Source organism: Tyto alba, unplaced genomic scaffold, assembly GCF_018691265.1.
Source record: "Tyto alba isolate M040663 unplaced genomic scaffold, T.alba_DEE_v4.0 Super-Scaffold_14, whole genome shotgun sequence".
NCBI lineage: Eukaryota > Metazoa > Chordata > Aves > Strigiformes > Tytonidae > Tyto > Tyto alba.
The window spans coordinates 44833914-44846423 of record NW_024881276.1 but is presented as its reverse complement, the minus strand read 5'-3'; the positions used below and the strand labels follow the sequence as shown (position 1 = coordinate 44846423).

Here is a 12510-nt window from a genome sequence, read left to right as displayed (position 1 = left end):
AATTCATGCTCACTGCATATATGGCATACATGTTTTGTGGCAGCCGGACAGTGCCTGCCCCAGGACGGTGTGTAGCCAGGTACTGGCTTCGCAGTGACAAACACCACGCGTAGCATCTCCAAGTTGGCACAAGTTACGGAACAGCAGGCTTAGCGCTGGTGTTTGCCGTCAGGCAGGAGCATGCACTCTCAAGGCCGTCAGTCCTTTTTCTTACAGCGTTAAGGTTCACTTCAGATCTTTTTTTTTCCTCTTTGTTCGCTCTTCATCACGCCCCACCAACTTAAACCCACCACCGCACAGCCCCCCCCCCAACGCCCCTCCCCGGCGGCCTGGGCCGGGGCTGCCCTCGCCCGTCTGCAGGCGGCGGAGCCCAGCCGCCGGCAAGGAGAGCGGTCGAACACCTTCCCCCTGCCCCAGCCGTCCCCTCCCGCCGCGCCGGAACCGGCCTCCCGCCCTCCGCCAGCCTCGGCCCCGGGCCGCGGCCGCCCGGCCGGCGAGAAGGGGCGGGCGGAGCGGCGGCTCCACCCCCCCCCCCCCCGGCGGGGGAGGAAGGAGGTGTTTGCCGCCGCTGCCTCCCGCCGCGGCGGGGACTCGGTGCCGGGCGGCTGCTGGCGGCGCCTCCCGTCCCGTCCCCTCAGCGTCCCGTCCCGGCGGCGGCGATGTCCGGCGGGGGCAGCCGGCGGCGGGCCGGCTCTTCCTGGCACAGCACCTTCTCCCGCTTCTTCGTCAGGAGCCCACCCGGCGAGGGAGCGGCGGCGCCGGGGCGGCCGGCGGGCGCGAACAGGTACGTGGGGGGGGCGAGGGGACCGGCGCCCGCTGCCCGCCCCCGGCCCCGGCCGGGGACCGCCGCTCTGAGCCGCCGGGGCGGGGGACGCGGGGCCGCGCCGGCCGCCCCGGCAGATGTTGCGACACCAGCGGGTGAGGGAGGGAGAAGGAACGGGTGTGTTCGCTGCGGGGGGCGGGAGGGGGGGCTGCCCGGACGTCCCGGGGGCTGCGGCCCCGGCGGTGAGGGGCCGCGCGGCGCCTCGGCCGGCCGCGGGCCTGGGAGCGGCCCCCGCGGCGGGAGCTTCTCAGACGGAGCTGGGAGCCGGGGGCCCCGTTGTCAGCCCGGCTGCTGGCGTCGTCCGAGCTCCTGGTTCCGGCCGCCGTGGTTTTAATTTAACGCGAGGTGCGGGACGGTGCGAGGCAGGTCCCCGGCGTGAGGCCGGAGCCCCGCGGGGACAACCGGGGTCCGCGGGGAAGAGCCGGCGCCGGGGCCGCCGCTGTGCCCGGCGGGGCGGGGCGGGGCGGGGGGGGGGGCTGCCTCGCCCCCTCGTCCCGCAGGTTGCAGCCCCTTCCTTGGAAACTGAAAGCAGGGCAGAGGGCTCCGAGGGGTTTGAGGTCTTTCTGTGTGTTTTGTTGTGGGGTTTTTTTTTTTGTTTGTTTGTTTTGTTTTGTTTCTTTCTTTTCAGTGTTCACGCTAAAGAGTTTTCTTTTTGACTGGTGTAAATCAGATGTTAATGCAATATAAATATTACTGATGTGTTTAGGTCTAAATGCAAAATTTGTGGTTTATGGAAATCTGGTTATTAATAATTATTTTTTTTTTAGTGCAGGGAGACTTCACAAGATGAAAAGGTTCGGAAACTTCTTGTGTGTTTCTTCCTCTTCTTTTTTTGTCTTTTTTTTTTTTTTCTGGTGGCTGATTTCTGTGTGTGCATAGGAAAGAAGCGCAGATAAGTTTTTCCTTCTGTTTCTCATGCAGCCCTATTATTGGCCCTAGTTAATTAGGATATTTTTTTGGGGTGCAAAGGTGCCAGCTGGCTAGACCTTATTTCCTCAGGTGTAGTATTTATTTTTTGCTTTTAAGGTGTTGATTTTAATCTTTGAGTCATTCTTGATACTGCGTAGGTTTGTGTTTAAACCAGCAGACAAGTAAGTACAGTTTAATCAGTGACTATCTGAAAAACTTTAGGATCTTGCTCTGCATGTTCTCAGCAATCATGAAAAATAGCAGAGCGTATTGCTATCTTACACTGACCATCTTAAATGGTCTCATAAATGCATCCTGAAGATTTTTAACTTTGGGGGTTTCGTTTTACTGTAAGAATTTGATTCACCAGTACATTAACAAGGATCCACCAGCCTTTCACGTACATGAAATGTTACTTTATATTTCCTGGGGGGTAAAAAAAAAAAAAGAAGAAACCAAAAAAAACCCCAGGAGCAAGGCTGCTTAATCAAGGGCATCTTTACAATTGCAGGAGTAGCATGGCTATTACATCTGGCAGGCATGGTTAAGACAGGGGAGAAGGAAAAGGCTTGGATCTGGTTGAGGACCTGAGGAGGATAGAGGAGAGGTTTCATCGGACAACTCCTTGCCAGGTCCCTACAGCTGCGGTTTGGAATAAACAAAAAAGCATAGCGGTTGCCTTGGAGAGGAGGAGGGTGATGCCAGTTCAGTGGTTTGTGCGCTAACCAGCCTATCTGTAGGTACCACTCATTGTAGACCTGTTCCACTTAACTTGGGGCTGGAGCCTGTTTATCTAAATCACAGTTTCATTTCCTGCAGCCAGGCGCTTAGCTTTTATTAGGATGCCGGGATAATCTGTGTGGGTATGAAACAAGGCTCGGGCCTCTTGGCCTTGTCCTTGAACAGGCCTTGAACTGGCCTTGCGCAGTGAGCTGGAGGGTGGTAGCCCTGATTCCTCTGGAGTGAGAGCAAGCAAAACCCCTCCTGCTCTGAGGAGTCCAATTCGGTATGTTAAGGAGCTTTTTTTTTTTGTTGCACTGGGATGCAGCGTGGCACGTTCGTCAGGAATGCTGACGTTCTCGTATTTGGTTTCCACTGGCAGCCTTCTTCACAGATTAGTGTAATTGCATACATTAAACAGCGCTGGGTTGGGATGAGTGCCGCAGGTTTGCTCGTCATGTTTATTTAGTGAGCTTAATGGCATAGAAAAATGGATCACCGAACAAAGGGTGCATGTGGGGAGGGGGAACCAAGGCAGCTTTGTGTATTTATTGTTAAGGTGTGGAGTGCACGAGGCAAGTTGGGGAATATGTCTTTTGTGAAGTTGTGAGAAATGTATACACCAGGATGGTTAATTTCCTGTTCACGTTAATGGTACGATATACATTGGAACCACATCAAATTTGAAACTTTAGTATGGAGATATTTTACCTACTGTTTGGTTTCAAAAAAGGAGAACACCTGAAGAGAGGGGGCAGTATATCATACCAAGCCAAACACACTTGCAGTGTACCTGCATTGACCTCTGGAGATGTGCATCATGTTTAATGCCTGTGCAGAACATGACTGTTTCCTAAATTTTAAAAATGTGCAGAAATGGGCATGCGTATGTCCAAAAGTCATTCTCCATCTGCTCCCGCAAATTAGGCAACAGTGGCTGGATGGAATCTCTCAGCTTTCCTTCCCCTGGCCCCATAGCTGCCCCTCAGCTCTGCAGGGTCTGGAGCTCTTGCCCGCTCTTGTTCCAGGCACTGTGTTCAGACTTAGCTTTAAAAAACAAAAACAAAAAAAACACAAACAAACAAAAAAACACAACACCCAAAACCAAAAAAAAAAAAAAAAACCCAACCAAAACAAAAAAAAAAGCCCAAATCCACTGTGGCCCTGGTTTAAAACAGGAGGAAGAGGAGGGATAAATTTTGTTTGGTAATCAGTGTCTTAAACTCTTCTGAGAGCCTCATTTGATGAAGAGCTTATGTTAATAACTTGCCCTTACAGCAATTTGTAGCTCTGATGAACATGAGAATTGATGGAGGCTTGTTTGCTCATGGAAAAAATAACCTGTGCAGATTAGTTGCAGGTTTCGTGGCAGCAAAAAGTACAGCACATGCATTAAGGGCTTACTTGGCTTTTACATAAAATGTAGAAAAACATGAGGTATCTTATCCCAAGTCCTTGCCTGAATAAGGGTGTTCTTCAGAGCTGGGACTGCTTTGAACAAGAGCTTCAGTGCTTTTCATCCCACTTCTTTATCATTAACTTCCATCAAATGCAGTCATTATGCTCTACTCAGCTATTTGCTATTTTCAATAATACGGAATTGATTATTTGTTACCATAGTGTTTATCCTGGAGCAGTCTAAATCCCCAGGGTGAAAAAAATCCACTTGAATTTTAACTAATCTAATGGGAGTCTAATTTTTTTTTTCTTTTAAATATGTGTTTCTTTAGTCCATCTGGATGAAGATACAGCTTTCCCAGTGTAAGTCAATCCACTCTGGATTCTTTCAGAAATATGCAGCTTCTGTGGCTGAGCAGTTGTGTTGCAAATAAATATGACCTTTCGGGTCATGTTAGAAGCTGCCAAGGAGGTGTGACGCTTTTTACTGATCACTTTAACCCAGAGCTACCACGAAAATGCCCTTTAAACTGTGGATGCATTTTACTAGTTATTCTGTGTATTGTTTAGCAAGCTCATTCCAGGTTTATCTTTTTCCCTCCAAGTGTTGTTTATTGGTTGGTCAAATAACTACCAGTACAAGCGGGCCTTTGTCAGGTATGTCCAGATACTACTTCTGCGTTCGCTGAGGTGTACCAGAGACATGAAACAGGGAAGAGCAACCTTTTATTTGCTTTTATAGGGCTTTTTTTTTTTTTTCTAGTTAGTTTCTAACTAACTGCTTTCAGAGATGGAAGAACTTTGTTTATTCTGCCTGAGGAGAGATTAGAGAGTCTCTTTCTTCCTCTGGGACTGCCAGTCATTGTTCCTGTTTACAAAGAACATGTATTTTTGTCGCTGTAAAAACTGTGCTTTTGAGGACTGCTAGGAATTGATTGAAAGGGGAGTAATACATTTTGGACTTATTTTTTCTGAAGCTACTACATTCTGGCTGGTTTTGATTCAGGTACCTTTAGCATCTTTGAAGAAATCCATTGTGTGCTGGAAAAATCAGCCTCTGCTTTCTAATAGAGAAACTTTTTCTTTCAAAAGGCAGAGCAGGATTTTTTTGTCATTGTTAATTTAAACTTGTTTGTGAGTATACATCAGGGATGATGGTTTGTGGAACCAGCAAGGGGAATACTTCAACCGTGTAGAAGAATTCAAATTAGACTTACCTAAACAAGATGCATTATGAAAATTTTCTGCTAATTTTTGTTTGTTTCTTTCTTTCTTTTTGGTTCCTAGATTTTTTTTCTATTATGACTTTTATTGCAGATTAATTCAAAATAGTCGCAAAGGCCTTGATTCAGCAGGGTACCAAAGTAGTTGCCTATAATTAAATAGGTAGATAGTTCTATGCACTAGAGTGGGACTACTTGTTTGATTAGAATTAGGTGCATGCCTAGAAGTCTCATGGGGCTGAGACCAGAAGGAGCAAGCCCAGCAGCTGGCCATGTATGTGTGAGACATTTCCTAAAGGAAATGTTACTAGAGTATTAATTATAATAGTAGGACTCCTTGGAAGAAACAAAGCGATATATTTTTTTCCACCATTTCAAATGTTAACAGCATTGTCCCCTTTCCAATTATTGGCACAAGTGCTAGAGTTAATACAAAATATTTCCAAAACAGCTGCAAGTGTATGGTTTTAAGGACAAGTTTTGCAAAGATGAAAACCCCTCAGTCTTCTCCTCTGGTAAACAGAAGTCTCACAGGTGGGGGAAAAAAGCAAGAATCAAACCCATGTTTCTGTGGGGATTGTGTTTCTGATTATTGGAGCTTCTTAAAATATGGAAACCCAACTATTGCTTTTATTTTCTGAGGAGTTTTTGGATTTCGTACAATTCAGTTAGTATATACTATTATACCTACAGACAGTAGCACAGCACTATGTTCCTTAGGCTTTCCAGAGTATATTAATACATCAGTTTTTCTGATACTTTAATTTTCATTTCATACATAATTTTTATAGATTCTATCAGACTTTACAGTATCACTTCTGAAGACTTACAATAAGAAACATGGGTTTCCATAGTAATTTCACTTTCTTGTGTCAATTGTATGACATGAAATATAGTCTCTAACTGTGTTGTGTTAGTGTGATTTCATGACTTGCCTTATTTTGAAATAGAATCTTGATTTTTCTCAATGTTCCAGTGTTAATTACATTGCTAAAATATTTTGCTGAAGGCAGTCTATCTGCTTAAGCCGTTTGGAGGATTTGGGGCCTAAGTGTATGAACACTGTGTGGATCTGCACTTCACCTGTGGGCAGTGTTGTGTAAGGAAGAATGCAGGAGGAATTATTAATTGTGAGCAGATGAAGAGCAAAGGCAGAAAACACTGCAGTGACAACAAACTTCTTTGTTTAAATCATCAAGTAACTGCTACAAATTCAGCCATCAGATTTATTTTGGTTGAATGGAAAATGCATGCTTTCAACACAGAAGAGGGAACTGGAAAGTGTCTGTAGGATACCTGCCAGTGTATAATTTGTGAGTAAAAAATGGGAGAACTGGAGAAGTAGTTTCTTATGTTGAGCTTGAAGCCTTGTGTGCCTCCACCAAGAGTTTTCTGCTCCAGTCTGACTTGGAGAGCTCGCAGCATTTTACTGGTGACAGCAGTCTCTCTTGCTTTTTTTTTTCCTGGGTGCTTTTTCTTAATGACATCTTCTAAAAATTCTGTTATGCTCTGTTTATCAAGAGGACAGCAGTTGCTGCTGCTTCAAAGCTTTCCTGGGATATTTTTTTTCATATCTCCTATTTTCATGCCATTTGTAAGTACCATCGTTGATCTCCAACCCTGCAAACGTTCCATTTGAAAACAGTTGTATAATGGACCGTCTATTCTATATTAATTCCATAATTTTAACCCTAATACACTGAAAGAGTTTAGAAATCTTTTTCTGATATTATACCAAATCATGTCCTAGTGGCCAGTAATATATTGATTTCATAAGAATGTTGGAAACTTAAACTGATCAGACTGGTAAATATGGAGCAGTTTCTACATTAATGTTGGTTACTATGCTTGACAGATGCCAGAAGAAAAACCTTGTTGTAATCTGGTGTAATCCTACTGCCCAATATCAAAGTAGACTCTACTCAGAAACATTTATATTTCTTTTCTCTAGCATTTGTATGGCTGTTCATTTCCCTCACATGTAAAACAGATTAAGTTATTCGGCAAGGGTGATCATGGGCCATCATACTTATTTCACTTAGTTCCAGATTTTAACTTAAAGGTGCATGTTCAGTGTAAAGACATGGTTTGGTTCTTGCATTTTTCATGTAAATTTTCATTGTAAAATGTGGCATATCTGTGATTTTATACCATCTTTATTTTCCATTATATTTTTAGTTGTATTTTGAAAGAGGATTAAAAAAATCTCTTTGTTTTATACTACACACTCCATGTAGCTCTCATAGTCAATGTGACACAGTGCTGCTAATGCAGAACATGAAGCTGACCTAGCTTTGCTACACAAGCAAAAAGCAGTATGTAAATAAGCACCATAAACAGGTCTGAGTGGAAAAATCGTTTCAGTTAAAACAATCTAAATTGCTTAATGCTGTCTGTAATCAAACCAGTTTTGAAGTGGGATAGTCTAATTGAATATAATACATTTTGTGCTATTCCAACACTTAAATTAATCAGCTGATTGTAACACTTCTCTTGCCTAAGTTCTTGCCTCCTCCTTCTGGCTCCATTTTCTCTTTCCTTACCTTTCTCTGCTTTCTGTTCCTTTTCATCCACTTCCCTTCTTATTTGTTTTAAATATAATTGCAGCTTTACTTTCCTTTGGTCCTGTAATTTCAAACTCTCTAACTTGTTTTTATAATTTCAATTTATCTTGTATTTACTGCTCCTCCCCTATGTGTGTGGCCTAAGCTTAAGCACAGAAGTAGGAGCCAGAAACTTCACATACAGATTTCTGTGCAAACACTCCCTCTCTCTTTAGGAGGAGCCCCAACAGCCTTGCCAGAGACTATGGGAAGACTTTGTCACTGCTACTACCATTTGGTTTCCCAGGAACAGTGTTAGCCTTGGGACTCTTGCTGAGAAGTTGGATAAAATTTTCATGTTAAAGCTTTTCAGAAAGACCAGTATTCTGTTTTGGGGCAGGCGAGGGAAAGGAACAGAGGAAAGAGCTCTTTATTGGTTACTATTTTCTGTTAAAATGCTAGCATCTTTATTTCCTGTTAAAAACTTACGTGTTTTAACTACCATTTGATGCAGTTTTGGGGAATCTTCAGTGTTTTCCTCACAAATTTAAGACTCATCTTGTTGCCACTGGGCTTTACAGTAATATTTTCCTTTTGATTCATTTAACAAATGTTTACTGTACCCTTGCTTGTGTCATTCAGTATACATACCAAAAGTTTGACTCGTAAAAAATTGTCTGACTTACCTTTGTAGATCAGGTTCTGATAGTTCTCCTGGCTACACAGCAAACAAATGACTTCACAAGTGTGACATTCGTATCTAGAGTAAAGTGTTGGTATTTCACTTTCAAGTCTATTGTATTTCGTTGGATTAAAGAGCAGGGATTGAAAAGTTGATTTACTAAATCTTCCAGGTGACCTGAGAAGTTAATAAACACAATGTTGACCCTAACATGACTGGAGGATGGGAATTGTCAAACTCTGTTTTGTTTATGAGATTAGAGCTTCAGCTGACAAACTGTTGAAATAGTATTCTTAAACTCTTTAAGGCATCTGGCTTGGTGCTGATGCTCCCAAGTATAATGGCAGTGGGCTAAAAATCAACGTACAGAGGGATATAAAATGACTGGATGTGAAAAATCATTTTCTACGTGATGTATTTGAAGAAAATTAAAAGGATGTATTTTTGAATCAATTTAATATCTTCACAAGTAGTTTGAAAGAGGACAAAACTGTAGCATGTGAAGTTTGCAGATGACTAGAGTGAAAAATACGGGAATCACTATGTAGTTGACAATTTTAAAAAGAGATTAAGTTGCCATGGTTGACAATCAGCTGAATATGAGCTGCCAAAGCAAAGTGGCAGCTCAGAGAGAAAATGTGATTCTTGGATATATAAATAACAAATTATGTGTATTCTGTGGATGAACTTTGGTTACTAGAGTACTGAGTCTAGTTGCGGTGTCCATGATTTATTATGAAAAAGGTGCTGACAAACTAAAAAGGTCTCTGAGAAGAGCTCCCAAACAATTTGATGTCTGGAGAACCTCCTTCGGAGAATAAAATTAAGTAGCTCGATAGCACTTAGTTCATCTAAGAGAAGGTTTTGAAATGACAGGGTTACAGTCCGACTCTGCCTCAGGGTATATAACTGCAAGAGAAGTGGGAGTAAAGTGCTTCGTGTCATTGTAGACCTGTGACTTAAAGAGAATATTTGAACCCAAGGCCTTTGTAATCTGTCCCATGTAGATGTAGGTTGATTCTGTAGCTGAGAGATGAGGCTTAGCAAATCAGACTAGCAAGCCTAATTTTAAATAATGAATTTAGTATCAGTTTACATGGAAAAGTCTTATTTACACATGTGGTGGGTTTTCCATTGCTTGATGCTTTTTAATCAAAACTAGTATATTTTGGTCAGGTGTTAAAGGCTTGCCACAGGTCTCCCTTGATGAAATTTTATAATCCAGATAATCATAAGGGTCTGTATGGCAAGTAGGGCAACTACTTCATATTGAAAAATATTACTCAAAAGGTGTGAGTTTTTAGCAGTCGTCTTTTTAATTACCAGTTGGAAGCTGGAACAGAATAAACCAGTACTAGCTGACCTGTGGCTCTTTGCAGATGTAAAATAAAAGTTTCATAGCTACTACTGGTCTGTGGGTGTGGTTTGAGAATCCCCATAAAGTGCTGAAACTTCACAAAGAGTTCGGTCTTGCCCATCTATATTTGATAGTATTATTAGACTCATGGTTTTCTGCTCATTCCCATTTTTCAGGGAGGCTCTTGGACAGATGGATTTTAAAGTACTAGGTGAAGAGATCTTTGTTAGCAATCTCTCTCTTTCTCTCTTGAAATATTCTTCTGGAAGGTCACCACTGAATGTGTCACTGTGTTGGTAATAAGTAAAATTGGACAGAAATCATGACATCAAAACTGTTACATCAAAAAAGGTATTACTTCCCAGAGAGGAGCATAGGTTTTGTTCAGAGAGAGATAAAAGGCAGGGGTCAGGAACTGGCATTACACCCCAGAATGCTGAGGTAAAGAAACTAGCAAGAAAGGAAACCTAAAAATTACATTAGCCTCAATGAGGACTCCAGCAGAGAGTGAATTGTATCAACAGTCACAAAAACACATCATCTTGAGGAAGACTGTTTAGAAAATACTGGGAAGGAGATGTCACAAATGATGTCATGAAACCTGGAGAGATAGATGTATGTATAGGTCGAGCTTAGTTTATTAACGTTATGCCTCTAAAGCCGTATACAGAAGCTTTTTGCCTCTGGCACCCTGGAGCACCTTTCACGTTAGGCATTGCTTATTCTCTTACCGTTAAAAGTCATCACATGGAATGGCTAAATGGTTTCTGAGTTAATCTGAAGAGAAGACCAGGGAAAAACAAATAATGCTAGCCTAATGCAGTAGCAAAGAGTGTTTGACTGTTCAGGGAGACATCTGTCCCTGAATAGAGAGAAAGAGAGATAGCAAAATGACAGACCACTCGCCCATCTGGACTGCATGAGAAGTAAATGCTGGAGCTGCTGTATTGGAAGAGACTTTGCTTCTAAGCAGTGGAGGAAGGACAGAGGGTTGACATCCAGAAGTGCTGTCGCTGTGCTGTCCGAGCTGAGCTTTAGCCAGCTGTCCCTGTTTCCTTGAGAGACTAACCATTAATTTCCCCTTTCCCAAACAGCAGTCAGCAGCCTGTGCCTTCTGCTTATAAAAGGAACCTAAAATGTCACAGGGGTTACTTTGAGTTTGGTGAGATCTGCATCTGGTCAGTCTCATCAAAATTTGCATGTTTGTGCTTCATTGCACTTGCATGCTGCCTGTAGCTTATTTTTTTTATCTCACACAACACATTCACGATCTGCTGTGTGCATAACATGGGTGGGGTAGATTAGTAAAGGAAGGAGGGGATGGGCTTTTAATTTGCAAGTTCCGAGGGATTGTTATGAAGCACAAGGATGGAGGAAACAGGCTTCTCACACCGTACAGAGATGCCATGAGGGCCTTTTGAAGATCTGATTGTAATTGTCTTGGTGTGTTTTTAGAGGCAGTTGGAAAAGATCTCACAAACTGTGTACTTAAATTTTCTCCATTAAAGTGATTTTTTTTTTTATTGTAATCCCTCACGTATATTAACTAACCTGAGTTAGAGTACTTCTGCATATGTGTGTCTACTTTTTGTATGAGCAACATTGCAGAATATCAACATTTGTCTCCCTGACAAGAATCTCTAACATCTCCTGCATAAGTGTAATGATTAAAAACTTGGACCACAAATCTGCTTCTGATTCAGACACCACCTGTCCAAGTATTACAGAGAGGTCAAAACAGATTTTCAGCAGCAGAGGAACAGAAAGTGTTAGAAAATCACGCAGAGAAAGATTTGCGGAGAAGATAGAGGATGGGATCTCTTGTAACTTGAGTTTAATCTTGATTATTTCAAGAATAGGAGTGAAGCTAATCATGTTAGGCATGCTGGCAAGACAGTCGAGGAGAAGAGATCCCTCTACCTTCGCTGAAAATTAACCCATCCAAGTTGGAATCGCTAATGTGTAAGAGAAAAGGGAATGTCTGGCAGAAATAGAAGCAGGAAGGCAGTAGATTACATATCTGAGAAGCAGTCAAGAGGTGTAGTTTCTAGTCTTAATTTTGACAGTGCTTTCATTTCTCTGGGTGTTACTTAATATTTCCATGATTTTTTTTTTTTAACATCTATAGAGTGAAAATAATATCTGCCTAAATATGTAAACAAATGGTTGTGACAATTTGTAAATGACTGCCTGTATAGTTAAGAAGTCCATGGAAGGAAGCTGACAGGGCAGAGGTGTTTTCTGTTTTCCTAGGATCATGCTTTGCTCTTTCACTTTTTAAAAGCAAGTACAAGTAGTTTCAAAACTTGGATTAGTAGAGTCCTATTACTGGGTATATAATGTGACAACAGCAGTTTGTGAAGCATAGAGTTGGAGACCTGTAAGATTCATCTTCCTAATTCAGCCAGTGCTGAAGTGCTGTCCGAGAGCTGGCTGGCTGGCTGATCTAGCAAAGCCGTGGAAGGGGTTAAGCACAAGACTAACTTTAGATGTGCTGAACTGGAGATGGCATACAAAGTGCTCCAAAAAATGGACCACTCTGGAAAAGCTTAAAGCAAGGATGAAACTCTGTGGAGCCAAACTTTAATAATACAGGTGTAGCCCGGATGGGGTGGAATCCCTAGTTCACGGTGAGCTGGTATATAGTTGTTTTCAGTTCTCAGCAAAGGAGTAGGAATTCAATGATGTGACATCATGTAGCTGCCAGGTCAATGTTTATAATGATATCTAGTTGCAGAGATTGTCCTGTAGAAAAGGATATGGAAACCCCTGTAGAATATAGTTCTTGTAAATATAACATCTAGCCACTATAGGATAGCATGGGCATATAAAAAAAATATAAAGAATGGATAATT

General features: G+C 42.4%; 1 protein-coding gene across 1 annotated transcript in view; it reads left to right on the top strand.

Moving 5' to 3' along the window:
• Positions 1-546: 546 nt before the first annotated feature.
• CRYBG3 (crystallin beta-gamma domain containing 3) overlaps positions 547-12510 on the top strand; it is a 92084-nt gene continuing 80120 nt past the window's right edge. Inside the window, exon 1 of the mRNA XM_042789025.1 lies at positions 547-784. Within this exon, the coding sequence (XP_042644959.1) occupies positions 660-784 (125 nt within the window). The 5' untranslated portion in view covers positions 547-659. The remainder of the gene's footprint in view (positions 785-12510) is intronic.